We start from the raw sequence: 18,048 nt of genomic DNA, 5'->3' as shown, positions 1-18,048 counted from the left end.
ACCCTACCAGCTGTTTAAGGAGATCTCACTAGTAGTGAAAGCCTTTTGACAATGAAGCTGGGCAGAAAATTATTTGGTCTCTGCTGCTTCTCTTCTCTGCAGAAGAAATTAAATGGCATCCAGAGTTTGCTCAGCACAGCTCTCTGACTTTGCACAGCTCAACAGTGCATTAGAGAGAGGAGAGGAACGACTTATACCTGGAGTCTGTACACACTTTGCTCACACAGAAAGGAAGAGAAGCCACCACTATTATTCCCGCAACACAAAGTTCATCCCAATAAACAAGGAGGCTTCTTACATTCACTTATCCACCCTTCCAGAACACAGCAAGGTCATTATTTGGCCACTATCAAATATGGCAAAATCACAATTATCTCAAGGCCTTGGGGGAGGTTTAAACTCTTAGATAATCTGTTATATTGGAGGAGCTGATGCAACTTCACTTTCCCACTTGTACTTTCCTCTTCAGCCAGGCGGCCTTGGGAACCCAGCCAGGAGGCAGCTCCACTTTCTTTTTCAGCTGGCTGACCTTGGGGAAAGCAGCCAGATACTCCACTCTGCTCTGGCTTGCAGGCTCTGGATTGCACTGGAAGCTACAGTCAACCCCATGGGAACAGAAGTGACCTTTTGATAAGACAGTATCAGCCAGCCACAGTCCTGTTAACTGGGAATTATATGTACAAAACACTTGCAACTGCCATATGTAGCCTGGCTCTCTATGGGAGAATTTTTTTTTATACTGGAAGAGTAATTATCATTCTGGCTGTGGAAGAAGCATTTGGAGTTTGTTATGTGGTCAAGTTTACTGTCCTTGTCTCCTTATCTTGACTTGGGCCTTGTGCACTGTGACTGTCCTGCTGTTTCTTGCTTTGATTCTGGTTTCCCAAGTTCAAAGTCTCTGCATTCCCTCCTCAGTACAGATTTCTTCTAATGTTTCTAATATTTTCCTAATAGCAAGGCAGTATCCAAAATTAAATTAAGTTTAAATTTCAGTTATTTAGTAGCAACCTTGTAAGTCCAAATTCATGTCCAAGTACAGCAGCAAATTTCATAAAGCAGTTTCTAAAGTCACTGAAACATTTCCCACAGATCATTTACTTCATTGCTCTGAGATTTTGATCAAAGGTAAAAGCACATTTTCTGGCTTTTTTTTTCTCTGAAGCCAATTTGTTTTAGTTTTGTAAAATCATAATTGAACTTAAAAATTCTTCTAACTTCTTTCACCACTGTTCCTTCACTAGATCTTCCTGCAGTCTGTAAGCTTCTCCAAATATCTTTCCTCAAAACCACAAGCAAGGGTATAATGGGAAACTGCTGCATTTCTTCAATCTCACCGTTCCTGGACACCCATTCAGACCATTCATTTCTGGTTTATGGCACAAGCATTGGTAATCCCATGGCCTCAAGGCATTAACCAGCCAAGATGAGATCTACCATTGATCTACCCTGTCACAGGCTCCCCAAAACAGCCATCCCAGCTGTCTGGTTTACATCTTTTTTGATAAGGCAAACATCCAAGTTAAGGTGACCAGCACCTTCTGCCTTCAACAGTTCAATTCTACTTTATCCATCACTGGTTTTTGCTGTTCCTCCTTCACATGATGCCTTTTCTGGCACTGCAACTCTCCAATTCTTCACACAGACCGAGGCCATCCTGCTCCTGATGTCCTCACACCTTTTTCTTCACACACCTGTGCTCTTTTGTTCAGTGCAGTTTGCCCTTTAGCAACCCAAGCTCTTCTACAGCTGAACTCTCCTCTACAAATCTCTGGAATTTTAATTAACTGAAAAGTTGTATTTCAGCAGATGTGCAGAGAGCAGCATAATGGCCAAGATCCTGAACTTCAGTTCAGTTCAGCTCCTTACCCTGTTATGACCTTTTCTGTATGATTATGGGTAAGATTTTCATTCCTTTGTGCTTCAGTTTATCAACTTTGCAATGCAGACAGTTACACTCCTGTTCTTGAGCTCAGAAATTCCCAAGCAAGATTAAAAAAATTGAACAATGCAAGATAGAATTATAATAAAAGAGGAAATGGCACAATTCTTTATTGAAAATGGTAAGATTAGCAGTTAAGGATTTAGTATATGTTCATAAAAAACATTGCTTTTGCATATATTCAACAACAAATATTTAGAGCTTTTAACATAATAACTTTGTCACTGGTCTTTAGTTATGGTGCATGAAGTCAAACTCAAGTGCACGTGAGTAGAGAATGCTTTGATAGGTGTCTCCATCACCTCTTTCACTCTACATCTTAGTAATTCCTAGGACAGCAAGAATATTTATGTAGATGTTTATGAAAAAGTATAGGCCCCTTATCTATGTATCAACTGTGAAGCCCAAACACATTCCAGATAGTCCTTGGGCCTTTCAACCTACAGTTTTTCCTCCTTCCTAAACACAACCAACACACAGAGCTTCCTTACCAGCCCAGACACCAGTGACAAATAAATTAAGTGCACTTTAGAGATACTGGAGCACTTATTTTTAATCCACCAGGTAAATATGTTGCATATATTTATTTATCCCACATAAAGCACTCACATAATCTCAAAACATCCTTTCATGGAAGACTGAGCAAATTCTTGTTTCTCTCTAATACCATTCAGTTAATTTTAGGTCCATTATCTAAAGTGACTCCAACACAAGATACAGCCAAGGAAACAGGAGGAAATTGTAGCCTTCCTGTCACCAAAGGAACAGGACTAGATTGCCAGGAACATTAGGGCTGAAGAGGCAGCCTGCACAACCCATAGTACAAAGACAATGAAAATAACTCCTTCAAAGGAATCTGCTTTGAATTTGCTTTATCCTGCCCTAAAGAATCTGGCTTCCACCTTCTCTCTCAAAGGCATCACCTCTGACACTTTGTACTTCCTTTGTCAGTGGACATTTCTTCTAAGCCACAAACCCCAGAAGCAGCTGCTCCCACCCTTGGGGCACACAAGTCAATGAAAACCTAAACCCAATGATGTCTCCCATGTTTTACATATGGGTGCAGGGCAGGGGCAAGGGAAAAAGCCCCAACATGCTTTTCTTCACATGAAAAACCACTTGCCCAGGTAGGAGTAGAATGAGGTTTCAAAATCCAAAATCAGTCCCTGCTGATAAGCCTACAAAACTTCTGGCAAAAACTATACAACACAGGGACAGCAGTGTCTGAAATACCAGTTTAAGAGATTCACAGGCAATTTTATCCTTGTTCTATCAGAAATGATGCACATAAGACCTTTAAATTATATCTTACTCTGTAGACAGAGAAATTGATAGCATCTGCTGATCTGGGAATAGGGTAGTTAAATGGTTAACTTATTTTGTGCTAAGAACATATAAAATGTACAAAACATCTTTGGGGACTGGGAGGTGCAGTCATCCCAAGACATCCTGCTTCTCTGGATTATATCCCTTGAAAACTTTTAATTCTGGCAGTGACCCATAAACACCAAGAAGCAGCAGCTGTGTTCCCCCTCTGCAACAGGATGTTGACTGCTGGATCACATTTTCTTAATATAAATCAGGTCCAATAATGCCCTAGTAAATCAGAACAGTTAAACCCTCCTCCTGAAGTCCTCAGGCTGGTCCCAGTGCAGTGACACTGAGACAAGGCAGCTTCTCAACTTCAGAGGCATCAAGGAAGAATTACTGTGCCGAGGGCATTTTAATGATAAAAGAAGCAAAAGCCAGAGGCACAGAAGACTCTTGTCTCCAATAATGGCAGAGACCTTGCAGTAGCTCATGAACAATTCCAGAGCTGCTGCCACAGAACTCCCTATCAGTGCCAAGATGGGAGGAGCCAGGCTCAGGAATGGAGACCTAGAACACAAATTGCTTTTGCAGGAGTGACACAACACTGACAAAGACCTCACCACCATATGATTTCAAACTACTATATTAGAGAAAAAATCTGTATGTTTAAGTAGGGGAAAGGATTCACCCTTACAAAAGCCACATCTTGAGAAACTAAGACAATTAAAAAGTTCACATCATGAGCTGTAACAAAAAAAAAAAAAAAAAGACAATTACACCTGTGCATTTACACCCCATTTTAACTATAAGACACATTTTATACCCTTTGGAATGGACCAAGATTGTACTGAAGAGATACAAACGGGAGAAAAAAGGGAGCCAATAAAAACAGATACCTTGATTTATGCCACTATTTTTCACTACAGGCTCAGTCACTTGAATTGTATCATCTTCAAGGAAGTAATATATGTTACAGTGTCTGATTCTATAAGGCTCCTGATGTTTTTCAGGCACTTCTTCATCAAAATAGGCATCAAATTTCAACACCTATTAAAAACAATGAATAAATATAAAGCAGCAAAATCTCTAACACTTTTGCAAAACATGTCAAATAAGCTTGTATAGGTTGTAAGTAACTAAATGTATGGATTTCAGAAGGTAGATTTATTTCTCAGAAATGTAAGAACAGAAATCCACATTAAAGCACATAAATTTAAAATTCTTCCCTTGGCGTTTTTATTATCACAACATCTAAGCAGAGATGAAACTCTAAAGCAAAGAAATAAATCAAATACAAAACTATCAGCAGGTTGCTTGGAAAACCTTCCAAACAAAGCATTTCTGATAACACAATGAGCTGCCTAGATGTTGAAGCAAATTTTAGACTGCTATTCTATGAATTACTAGAAAATATAGTGCATGATGACAGCAATGGCTTTACCATCAAGGCAAGTGGCAAAAGTTCTTTTTAAGCAGATCCTGCAAGGGTTCAAACGGTTCTGAAGACTATCAGAGAAAAACTACATTTTTCAGGAGGCATTTATAGCTGTGCAATATTGGCATTTCAAAAACTTCCCTGGCTCTGCAGTTCAGTGAGTGGGGAAATCTCACTGAGTGCAGCAACTTCTTTTGACAGTCTCTTGTAATAGCAATAATGAAAAAAAAAAACCCACACCTTCACGGGGTAGGCGCTCACTGCCCCTCATATCTGGAAATCCCAGATCCAACTCAGACACCCTTACACAAATTTTGCACTTCTTGTTATTAGTTTTTAACCACCAACACCAATGTTAAGGGAACATGAAAGATGTATCTACTTTCTAGTGCATTATCTAGCTTGCTTTGGTAAGTATGTGCAGGAAAGCATTAATTAAACAGGTTTCCATCCTGTCTCCCCCAAAACATTTGGGTCAAATCACTGTTAATTTATACTTTATTGTCCACGCTGGTTATATTTAATAAATGCAACTACCTTTACTTTTGATTGATCAGAAAACCTGAAGCATTGGGAAAAAAAAAAAAAAAAAAAAAGACAATTTAGCTGTTCCCTATATTCCAGACCATGGGTTGGAAATGTTTGAAATCTAGTAAGCTGGCTGAGTTCCCTGCATGAGAGAACACACTGGTTAATAGTCTGTACTCCTTTTGCACATATCTTTGGGAATCTCAAAGTACCTCCACGAGTACTGAAGACAGAGATTTTATAACACCTCATAGACAAGAACAACCTCCTTTTCTACATCTGGGAAGAGAGAATTAGGAGCTTGCCCAGGAGAACACAACAACAGACACCCTGTGTCATGCCCAGATCTCTCAGCCACATTCCCTTCCCTCAGGTAGGGTAAATGCAAAATGAGAATAATTCTGTTTCCAGAAATTATTTCCAAGGCTCAGATCCTACTGATTTTCAGCAACCATTGAACAGTATGACAGACACACTTTTGGCATCAACTCTCCTGCACTGTGACCCTCCACCACTAGAGAAATAAAATTTAAATTATAATCAAATGACATAACCATTACCTGTTAAACCTGATGGCATTAGATCTTCACACAAAGGAATCTAGAAAACTCAGTTATAGTTTGTTTAATTAGTACAACATGCAAGTTTCTGAGCAACCTACAGATTTGAAAATACAAAAATTAATACTTGTCCACATTTTTTAACTGTGGATTTCACTGTTTCATGTATAAAACACAAAAAAACTGGACAAAACATCTGATATACAACAGGCAACACAAACTATCAACCTTCAGCATCTCTTCCTCCTTCCAATTGTCTGAACACTGGTGTAGAGTAGTGCCATTTTTGGTGACCAAATGATCCTGCCTGGCCTCCAGCTACTGCTCTGGAGTGACCAGGAGCCCTGTATCAATCTCTTGAACACTCCAGGGGACTTCAAAGGTACTGTGGTGGAACCATTGTATCCCGGTCTGAACATCCTGGGCTTCAGCTGACAAGGATAAGAATTTCATCCCTCACCCAGCTGCTGATAAGCCACAAAATCACCAGAAACACAGAAACTTCTGCACCCTCTTGTCCCTGTTCTGCCAGTCCCACTAGAATAGGGACATTTGATGAACATACTGTTCAAGAGCTCTCTTTCATTACTAATTGTTCTTAATTTTGTCAGTGATCTCTTCTGAGAACAGCTGTCTCATGAGACACCAGCCAGGCAAAGCAGTCTGTTTGCACAGAACTCCAAGCTCAATCACATCCTTAATACACTGGATTTATTTCTTTCTCTGAGCATACACTTATGCCCTGGTTTATTCCATTTGAGGAGTTTGTGCAGGTTCTTTTGCACTCACACTTTATTCTCTTTATACCCTTATCAACATCCTAGTGTGTGACTGAAATATCTGCAGCAGCCAACTGTAATTTTGCAGATCAAAGCAGATGACTTGGGAAGCGTGAGGAGGGGAAGGAACAGAAAGGAAGATGACTTACTTTTCACTTTGGAGAAAAGTTAATCTTAAAAATACTCAAAAGTAACACTTCCCAACTTGAGTGTCATCTGCAGTACAGAACTAGAAAGTTCCTATCCCACTCCTTAAAGAATTAAATCTTACCTATGAAAACTAAAAATGAAAAATAACAAATAAACTCTGTAGCACTTTGCAAAGTGCCACAAAGTTTCCCTGGCACCTGTGGTAGTCAAATTACAAACATAATTTCAAGCCCAGAAGGCCTTATGTGTGTCCTTAATTGTAGAAAAATTAAATTTACACCTGCTTCTTATTAGGCAAGTGAAATTAAAAAAGACTACTTCTCAGCCTACTTAATCATGAAGTTTTATGCCTGTCCTTCTTCCAATTACTATGGCACTATTGAAAGTTAGCAGCCATAGTGGTAAGAAAGCAGCTTACATTTCAAAAGATAAACACCTACTCAAACCATTTTTCATTGAGTGCATTCTGCTGAGCCCTAAACTGCAGCACTGGAGGACACAGCAGCATTCCAGGCTCTGAACTGGGGAAGCTGAATTAGTTGGACAGTAAGTACCCTGTAACAATCTGCCATTAATACAAACACATGAGCCCTCCAGAGGCCAGTCCTGAACCTGCAAACTCCTGTCCTGGACTGCCCTGTGGATGCACATATGGATTAGATCAGGAATGGCCAAAGGCCAGCAAGTTCCTCTCCCCAGCCAAGGCCAGGACCTGATGGATGCTCACTGGAAGTTCCCTGTGCCTCCCACTGAACCCCTTGATTGCACAGACTTTGATCCAACGCCTGAGGAGGCAATACACCCTTCCTTACTCCAAGAAGGGAGCAGGAAAAGCAAGTCCAGGTCTGGCTGAAGCTTTAACACCTGGGCACACTGGAGCAGGTCACCCCCAAGCACATTGCCTTGTGAGCAATACCAGGGAGCTCAGAGGCAAAGCCAACCAAAGGCATGTGAGCTGTTCAAACCTTACATTTTCTTGTTGTAGTTCTGCTCTGCCAAAGATGAATGTGTAATTGTACTCCAATTACCTGCATGGCTTCTCTTTTAAAGCAAAAATTACAAGATTTGCCTTTCTTCCCAATATTTAAATACCGTAATCATTTAGTCATGCAACATTCTGTGATCTGCTGAATGATTCCTTTTTCTGGATCATTTTCCTTCCCTGATTGTAGGCTTTTTTGCTTTAGAAATAAAACATCTCTAAGTAGAATTAAATGTGGATTTAAACAGGGCAAGCAACAAAGTGTGCTACAAAATTCCCGTCATCACAGGTTACAGTTATTTGGTAACCCTCTAACTTGAAAGGTGTCACTACATCCTTGCAAAAAACCCCAAAGCAAAACAAAAAAACAACCAAACAAAAACAAATAAACAAAAAACCTCCCACCTTAATCTTAAATTCCTGTGTCTGTATCACACATACTCAATTACACAATAGCAAATCATACAGGAGTCCAGAAGTCAACAGGAGTTTGAGCACACAAGTATGATGGCATGAGTGAATCCCAAGCATGTAGCACTCCACTGAGTTTAATAATTCCCAAGTGCCCATGCACACCTTTTCCCAGACTGGAGTTTACCTTACATTCATTCTTACCAGGTTGCCAAATACTTCCCTTACTGTCATCATTTTTACTAAAAAGGAATATGCTGCCCACTCCCTTAGTCTTGTTAAATCCTGTAGGAGATGTATCCCAATACAGAAACATTTTTATATGCTGCTGTATGGCATGACATGTTTTTATTAATTGTCCAATATATTAATATAATAAAAAATATCCACTACCACTCTTTTTGTCTGTCTAGGAGCTTTTTTTGCATGCACAAAATAATCTGAAATATCTGACTAATGGAATTTCATTGTTATACTCTGTCATATTGTAGCTATTCACCAAAAGAAAAAAAAAAAAAAAAAGGATTTCTACACACCTGCTTGTCAAATGCTATCCAAGAAGGAGCACTGCTTCTTCCCATTGCCTCAGGAAACACACTGTTGGTAATTTTCACGGTCTGACCAGGTAACAGTTCACCTCCTATTCCACGTTTATCTTCGAACAGCATAGGAACATCATTGTTGAAACCACAGAGCTGTGATCTGTGGAACCTTTCTCCCCCAATCTGTCAAAAGTGCATAAGAAAAAAAAATTTTCTGTGTGTTTGTAGCTGACCATCCAGGAATGAGGATTAATCATGCAAAAGTTTCTTTATATTTAGTTTAATACAGACTCTTAACAACTGGAATGCTGCAAGTGAAGTGACATTTTTCAGTGGTCCATTTGCCAGTCTTATAGAAAAAATGGAATAATATTCCAGTAATTTACCTAGGCTGAGAGACTGGACAGTACCAGATATTTACCCCCCACACTCCTTCCCTGCAATAAGGATTGAGGTACAGGGTAGAGAAAGAATCAAGTCACCCCCAAGAACTGTTGTAAAAGGTAAAGGGGAAAGGCCTTTCCTACAGCTCCTCAGAGGACAAATGGAAATAGTTCAGCAGCACCCAGAGAACAGCCTGCTCTCGTTATTCATGTCAAAGATCTTATTTACATTTGCATCCTTGGGTGCAAAATAAATTCCTCTGTACCAGTGAATATACTTGAATTTTGGGAGGCTGGACCTGAATCAAAAGGCAGACATTCATTCTATCTGGGAGTATTTCAAAAGGTCTCTACAGTGATTCCTCCGTATTATTACTAATTTTTCAGGCAATTAAAGATGGAGTGTTTCAAAATATAGGAACAACCAACAGCAAAGAAAACCATCTTGCCCACTCAAATTTCTTGGCTGGGGCTGGAGCCAGTCTTCAAGTGACACAGAAAAGCTTCTGGGCTCACACAAACATCACTCCTGTCTCTGGGAATGTCCCTCCTAATGAGCTGCCTGCTTTGCTGGCCAGTTCCCTCCAATGGAGGCAGCTGCTGTGAGCTGGGCTTGGGCAGCAATCCCCTAATGACCCCACACATCAGTCCCACGGAAGAGGACAGGGAAATAGGAAATGCCAACAGAAAACTCAACTGCCTTCCATGAGCAGCAATCCTGACTTGTTAGCTCTTCTCACTCTGCTATCCTTCCCTTTCTCGCCCTCTCAAATCCTGAAAATATTTTATCTGGGGAAGCAGAGAGGGCCCCCTGCACCCTGGCACACCCATAAAGGGGAGAGAGAGGCCATCAGAGCTGTGCCCTCCCTTGGCCTGGGACTGGGGGAACATGAGGGAAGAGGAGGCTGAAGTGGGAGGAAGTGATGTTATGGGGGAGAAAAGCAAAGGTAGAGGAAAAGGCTGGGCAGCAAAATTTTTCACAGCAGCATCAGAGCAGGATGTCAGTAAAGCAGCAGGAGGACAAAATTGCCTCCCCACTCCATTTGGAAAACTGGGCATAACTGATTATCACATGCATATGTGTAAAACACTAGTCCCCCAACAGGTGTAGACAGTTCTAAGTTAATATCATAAATCAAAAAAATGGTGCAAATAATCCTTTTTCATGATGGCAACATTCAAGTGCTCCAAGATAATGTAACATACACCCAGCAGAGCAATTCTGGGAACAAGTGCAAGCAGTGAAACTGCAAAACCTGAATGTACTCAAGCAGTTATTTCATTCTGCCAGTATGAAAGAGTCAGGAATGTGAAAGGCAGGGAACCAGCCCCACGGCACAGAACTATCAACACTGCTCTGTAGGAACTCCTGCACTTTGGGGTCACAGTCTGAACTGTTCACCTGCTCCCAGGTGCTCCAAATCCAATGGCACAAGACAGAGCGCTGCTGACACAAACAGCCCAATCATTGCTTTAGTGTAACCTTGCTGAAAATCCTTTAGCATACCACTTTTGCAAGGATAGCAGTATGAAAAAGAATACTTACTATTTTTACAAATCATTATTTTTAATACCATGATTATCAAATCAATGGCTATACCCTTGCTTAGGTTTTAAAAAGCTGAGCTAGACAGTCCCCTTTGAAACAGTTATTGCAAAGGAATAAGGTTCACATACTGGGGTCAGAAGCAATCAGAGCTATGGAAGCACATCCCCAAAGAAGATACTTTAAGGTAAGCAGTGTTTTGAACAAAGGTAGATAAAAGAACATGCAGAAAGTATCATAATTTAAAGAATAATACAAAGGAAATGGAAATTTACTCCTTAGGACATAACTCAAGAACAAGAGTTACTGAATAAAAGAGAAAATCAATAAAAGGAAATCCTTGTATGCAGACAAGGAGCTCATGGGTCCCCCCTTCCAAAGCACTGCTCAAGCCAGGAATTTAAATAGACACACTTGCAGGAACGATGTTAAAATTAAATATTTTAGATCAGCACAGTTTTGTGAGCTGTGATATAAAACGTGCTTCAGTGTGAGCATCAGGAGCAGAGCTTCATGTGGTCATCCCACCTCTCCCACAGGAAGTAAGGACAGGTGCTCTCCTGGAATCTGGAACAGCCAGGCACTGACAGGGGCTGGCACCTGCTTTGTGACACATCTGCACTTGGGATGGTTTCTTCTCTCTCCTTTGGGTGCTACTGAACTTCCCTGTCTTCTTTTGTTTCTTTCTTAAATATTTTTGTTTCTCTGTAAGCTGAGAAAGAGCTGGGGAGAAGTCAGAAAGGAAGGGAGCTTTCTGCATTCATCAGTTCAAATGTACAGTAACTAGAGTCAAGCTGAATTTTAAAAGGGGATTTTCTAGGCAGAAACATCTGATTTATACTGAAGGTGCTGCAGAACAGATCCACTTTCTGGCACAGCAAGTATTTAACTATTTTCTCTCTATTACCTAAGCATGTGTTAGGGAGAAAAGCACAGTTAGTGAAGCACAGTGAGGGTGGCAGTTTTCCTGAGCAAAGGAAAGCTTTTCATAACCTCAAAACTTCCTCTAGAAGCATTTGCTGTTCATGTATTTTTGAGGTTTAGCAGCAAAAGTATGGCAAAGTGTTCATCAAAGTAATCCAGGTCTGACCCTGCTGTTATTCCCAGAATTTGGTGCTAAAATCACAATATCCTTAAAATTTGACATCAAAAATACATGATAAAACAGCTTCAATTCTGTTAGGAATCTTTTGTGTCATTCCTGTAACTTTTTAGAGTTTGACAAAAAGCCTATTTTAGATTCCTAATCGCATAATTAATTACTTATCCCCTTCTTCTAAAAAGCATCTAGATCCATAGACAAAACAATCTCTTCTCAAAATCTATACAGTTATTGCTTAAAAAAAAAAAAAAAAAAAAAAAAAAAAAAAAAAAAAAAAAAAAAATCCAGGACAACAACAACAAAACCAGAAAGTTTAAGAAGTTTTGTTATAATTGAGGATCACAAAAGAGAAAAATCACATTTTGGAAACTTCAGCTAATGAACTCAGTCCACATCTGGCCTAAAATAGTGACAGAACATCATTCTACCTCCACATTGAATGACTTCTAACAGAAACCTTTTAGAGAGCAGGGAAAGAGCTTGAATGTGTCTGCTGTGCTAATGCAGCTCAGCTGAACAGGCTGTGGATCTGCTGAACAAAGCTGGACGTTTTCTGTGCTGTGAGCCTGAAAAATACTGAGGATCCACTCAATAGTGACTAATACAAAGGTCAGGGTCCTCTGACTGCAGCTCTTGGCTTTGCAAACTCAGCCCCTGCAGTCCTCGGGAACGCTGCCTTGTGCTCACTCCATCTTCCCCTCTAACAGAGTCACAGCAAACTCCCCAGGGGGCTGCACATTCCAGCTGAACCAAACACAGCTGGGAATCTCCCAGCACAGCAGTTGGAGTGATGGGAGAGCCCTCAGTGGGCTCTTAGAAGCCACGTTTTTAACTCAGTCCCACAGGGATAAGCTACGGCAGGACAGTTCTGTACCCAGTATCCGTCTGTAATTCCCAGCTTGAGAGCAGCAGCTGCACCCTGGATGTCCTGCCCAAAGCCTGTATCAGAATGAACTGTGGCATCTCTGAACTATTCCAGGCTGCTGATAAAGTCTCCTGGCTGCCTCAGCTAAGTGACAGAAATAAATGCAAACACTACACACTGCAAGTCAAATTCAACTGGCTGATTTCCAACTTTTTTGTCACCCCCTGCTTGCTGCAGAGGTCTCAGGATGCTCAGGGCTTAAGTGCTGCTGGCAAAGGAGGAACACCCTAAGACATTGCTGCCAGCAACTCTGGTGCCACTCTAAAAACATCACAAAACAAGGTGTAGCAACACCAGCAGTGTGGATCAGTACAGGAAAGGTATGGGATCTACGGCAGCAGGGCCAGAGGAGGGCCAGAAAAATTAGCAGGGGGCTGGAGCACCACTCCTATAAGGAGCACCTCTCCTATAAGGACAGGCTGGGAGAGGTGGGGTTATTCAGCCCAGAGAAGAGAAGAATCCAGGGAAACCTTATTGTGGCCTCTCTTTAAGGGAGAGTATAAGAACAATAGGGATTTTTTAGCAAAGCCTGTTGCAACAGGACAAGGGGTTCTAGTTTTAAGTGAAAAAAGAGCTGGTGCAGTCTAGGTGTAAGAAGGAAATTTCTAACAATGAGGGTGGTGAAATGCTGGGACAGGTTGCCCAGAGAAGTGGTGGATGCCCCATTCCTGGAAACATTCAAGGTCAGGTTGCCCTGAGTAGCCTCATCTGGTGGAAGGTGTTCTGCTCATGGCAGGGGGATTGGCCTGGATGATGTTTAAAGGTCTCTTCCAGCCCAAACCATTCTGTGATTCTGGCCTGGGAGAAGACAACAGATGGAAAAAGGAAAGGGCCCAAAATGCAGCCACAGGAAGATTTGGGTTTGGGGGTTGTGAACACACAGAGATCTGGGGGAGCAGGGCTGAGGGGCAGGAGGTGGTGGAAGCGGTTCAGGGAAAGATGGCCAGGGAAAGAAGAAAGGACAGCCGGCACATTTACTTATAAAGAGTTTGTCAAATGTTCTTGATCAAGAAAAACTAATGTCCTGTTTTGTGGGTTACAGAGCAGCAGACAATATTTCAGGCAGGAAACAGAGACAGCCACAGCAGCACAGCTGAGGGCAATTCCAAGTTTCTGCAATAAACAAGGAAGATGTGGAGTTTCTGCTGTGCCACTAAAGTTCTAGACAGAATTTTCTGCAGTTTTTCAAGGATGCAGTTTCCGCTTGAGATCTATAAACTTATTGGCCGATTTTTTAAGAAATCATGGAGAATTTGTTGCACAGAATTTTCTCTCTGAGAGAGATTTCAAACATCAGGCAAGAAAATACAGCAGCCAGCCAGCACCTGGCAAATGTGACCCACATGAACACGTGTTTCTCACCCTCCTCCTTAGCTGCTGACACAGGCAAGGACATCGATCCAGTATCAGAAAGAGCAGCTGCTTTTCAGAACAGCAAGCAAATGAGGAACACTAATAAAAGGAGAACTTGTGTTGTAACCAGGGCCATCTCTGACACAGTCCAGGCTTCAAATGCACAAACTTTTTCTTGCAGTAACAGAGCAAACCTTTTACATGCTGTGTTTCCACCACATGCTCAGATTACCTGTATTGTTGGATCTCCTCATCACACACAAACAAAAAACACAAGCACTGCTGATGAGGAGCTGATCTGTGGACTTGTTTTAAAAGAGGTGAAGGGGTTTCTTTGATGAAAGGACTTCTGTGTACACAAACTACTGTAATTTTGATTTTGAACACTGCCTTAAAGCTCTGATTTCCTGGAGGCAGCCCAGCCACCTTATCAAACACATCCAAGGTAGACAGAACACACATGTACTCCCCTTCCATGCCTTTTAGGGGTCTATGGATGAGGCAGGTGGAAGCATTAGGAGCACAGGCAAGAGAATTTCACCAGAAGCTTGAACAGTAATGAGTGGAATTAATACCCATAATTATAAACCAAGGGCTGACAGGAAAAACAATCCCCTCTCCCCTGTGTATCCTTCTTCAGGGAATGCTTTGCCACTGTTGTTCCTGTGCAATAAGAGGTGTTGATGCTGATGCTCACAGTCCTGACAGGTGGAAACACTTTCTTCCTTCTCAATTTATCTATTGTAGTGACATCTTTTTTTTCCTTTAAATATGTTACTCTCAGTTCCCTCTCAGGTGAGTTGTCATTATTACCTCCACTGTCTCAAGGATGACAAAAAGAGCAATCTGGAGCCCTAACAAGGGTCTAACCACAGTTTTATAATGTTGTCTCGTGGCACTTTGTGACAGCTTTCACACCTTTAGTTCTCATAATGTACTCACTGTGTGCCCTTCAGCACAGGGTGTTCAACACTCTCTGTCAGTAACTCTTCCCAAGCATGTGAAGTTAAATCAATTAAGTTAAACTGAAGTTTGGAGAACAATAAAGGCACAGATATCCCTGAGCTGAGCTATTCTGCTTCCACCCAGCAGGTACCAATGGCTCACACCCATCCAGGGCTGCTGATCCACCCACTCAGCAGCCACCTCGAGTGTTATACACACAACCAGCCCTTAACAAAACAAATCTCAATTCAGCAAGAGGCTGAGAATTCACCACCAGACCTTCTTTTTATCCCCCTTCCAAAACAACAGCATCCAGCTGTTTTCAGGGAAGAAGATGTCTGAAAGATCCTCACTGTCTTTAGGCTGGGTTTGCAAGAGGTTCTGTGTTTGCACACACCTGTGCAGTGCTGGCACACAGAGAGAGGCCGGGAGTCCTTGTATTTCTACAGAATTTCATGCTCCCTGTACCTGAGCAGCTTTGTGTCTGTCTTGTGTTTATCATAGAGTCAAAGAATGGCCTGTGTTTTTAGAGACCTTAAAGATCATACAATTCCCACCCCCTTTTCATGTATAGGGACACCTTCCACTAGACCAGGTTGCACCCAACCTGGCCCTGAACACTCCCAGCAATGGGGTATTGGTGTGTTCTGTGGGCAACCTTGGCCACAACATGCTTATAGTGTGAAAACAACAGATTCTCCTCCAGGTATTAAGAATAATTAACATTATTCAGAATGGTAAAATACACTGTTTCATTTGCCTCCTGAAGGCACCAAGCTAGTGTGCTGTGCACTCTACACTTATCCCCCCCCACTGCTTCAAATACAGTGTATTCAGCTAATTAATTCCTAGATATCCTTGATGAAAAAATTCTGTAGTAGTGATGGCAGCCTTCTCTTTTGTTTGCTGTGTAAAATTACCATCTTGTCTATTTAGCCTGCATTAATAGTATTGACAACCCTGAAACAGCACATCGGCATCCCTGTCACTGCCCTCCCTGCAAAGCCTTTCTGGTTTATGTATAGGGTATCTGTCTCTCCTTGTTTTGTTCTAAGAGCTGCAACAAGAGCTCCGACTGCTCCAAAGCAGTTGCCAGATCACAGATCAGTGAGGTTGGAAAAGATCTCCGAGACCATCGAGTCCAGCCTGTGACCGACCCCCGCTGTGTCACCCAGACCAGGGCACCCAGTGCCACCTCCAGCCTCTCCATAGACACCTCCAGGGACGGCGACTCCACCGCCTCCCCGGGCAGCCCATTCCGATGTCTGATCAGCCTTTCTGTGAATAAACTCCTTCTGCTGCCCAGCCTAAACCTCCCCCGGCGCAGTTTTATCCTCAGCTCCTCCCGCCCTGCCGCACAGCCCCGTCACGGCGCGGCCCAGGCCGGGGGAGCCCAGCGCACCCGGGGGCGCCTCGCCCGCACCGCCGGGGCCGGCAGGAACGGCCCCGCCACGCCCGGGACCGGCAGGAACGGCCCCCGGGGCTCCGGGCAGGGCGGCGGGGCGGGCAGGAGGCTCTGCCCGGGCGGTCACTCACGTTGCGGCGGCGGGAGAAGCCGGGCAGCAGCGGCAGCGCCATGGCCGCCCCTCAGCCTCAACCGCAACCGCCACTACTGCCGCTGCTGCCCGGAGACCGCGCGGCGCTGACGTCATGCCGCCGTGACGTCACGGGGCGGGGAGAGGCGCGAGGCGACCGCGCGGATGAGCACGAGCAGCTCGTCCCGAATTGTTCATCCCGAATTCTTCATCCCGAACTGTTCATCCTGAACCTCTCCATCCCAAATTGTTCATCCCAAATTGTTCATCCCGAGCCTCTCCATCCCAAATTGTTCATCCCGACCCGCTCATCCCAAATTGTTCATCAAAAATTGTTCATCCCGAGCCTCTCCATCCCGAACCGCTCATCCCGAACCACTCATCCCGAACCTCTCCGTCCCAAATTGTTCATCCCAAATTGTTCATCCCGAACCTCTCCGTCCCAAACCTCTCCATCTCAACCCGCTCATCCCAAATTGTTTATCCCGAACCTCTCCATCCCAACCCAATCATCCCAAATTATTCATCCCGAACCTCTCCATCCCGAACTGCTCATCCCCAATTGTTCATCCCGAACCTCTCCATCCCAAACCTCTCCATCTCAACCCGCTCATCCCAAATTGTTTATCCCGAACCTCTCCATCCCGACCCAATCATCCCAAATTATTCATCCCGAACTTCTCCATCCTGAACCGCTCATTCCCAATTGTTCGTGCCGAATTGTTCATCCCGAACCTCTCCATCCCGAACCGCTCATCCCAAATTGGTTATCCCGAACCTCTCCATCCCAACCCAATCATCCCAAATTATTCATCCCGAACTTCTCCATCCCAAATTGTTCATCCCGAACCTCTCCGTCCTGATCTGCTCATCCCACACTGCTCATCCCAAATTGTTCATTCTGACCCGCTCAACCCAAACCGCTCATCCCAAATTGTTCAACCCAAATTGTTCATCCCGAACTTCTCCATCCTGAACCTCTCCAGCCTGACCTGCTTATCCCAAACTGTTCATCCCAAATTGTTCATCCCAAACTTCTCCATCCAGACCTGCTTATCCCAAATTGTTCATCCCGAACCTCTCCATCCCAAACCACTCATCCTGAACCGCTCCATCCCAAATTGTCCATCCTGAACCTCTCCATCTTGACCCGCTCATCCCAACCCACTCCATCCCGGGATAGGGCCCAGGGGCTGCAGGCAGGACCCGGCTTTCTTCTGCAGGAGCCCCTCAGGGTGCCCCAGGATGGGCCCAGAGTCAGCAGTAGCAAAGTAGAAATAAATCCATTCTTATTAATGTATATAAAAATAATTAATAAGTATAATTATAGAATATGTCTAAATATTATCTAAATATAATTTATATAGTTTTTATTATAATATAAAACATAATATATAAATGTACTATAATAATATAGAATATATATAACATATATTTATATAATATTTATTACACATCATTATTTACTGAATGCTAAATACATATTAAATACTAGCACACGCTAAATCAGCTTCTTCAGTTTTTCAGGATTAATGGCCATTTTCCTCATGAATCTCTCAGAATTTGGAGAAAAGGAGGCTCAAGGGTGACCTTATGTCTGGGTTACAAGGGGGCGTTTGGTC

The 18,048-nt window shown here is 42.8% G+C and overlaps 1 protein-coding gene across 1 annotated transcript in view; it reads right to left on the bottom strand.

Moving 5' to 3' along the window:
* The window catches only part of EFHC2 (EF-hand domain containing 2), a 56,338-nt gene extending 39,822 nt beyond the window's left edge, over positions 1-16,516 (bottom strand). The window contains exons 1-3 of the mRNA XM_083854955.1: positions 16,428-16,516; positions 8,632-8,820; positions 4,147-4,297 (exon numbers count right to left, since the gene is read on the bottom strand). Of these exons, the coding sequence (XP_083711081.1) occupies positions 4,147-4,297; positions 8,632-8,820; positions 16,428-16,469 (382 nt within the window). The 5' untranslated portion in view covers positions 16,470-16,516. The remainder of the gene's footprint in view (positions 1-4,146; positions 4,298-8,631; positions 8,821-16,427) is intronic.
* Positions 16,517-18,048: the final 1,532 nt, after the last annotated feature.

The sequence above is a fragment of the Zosterops lateralis genome (assembly GCF_965231275.1).
Source record: "Zosterops lateralis genome assembly, chromosome: 2".
NCBI lineage: Eukaryota > Metazoa > Chordata > Aves > Passeriformes > Zosteropidae > Zosterops > Zosterops lateralis.
Note: the sequence above shows the minus strand (reverse complement) of the source record. Positions and strands in the feature narration are given on the sequence as shown.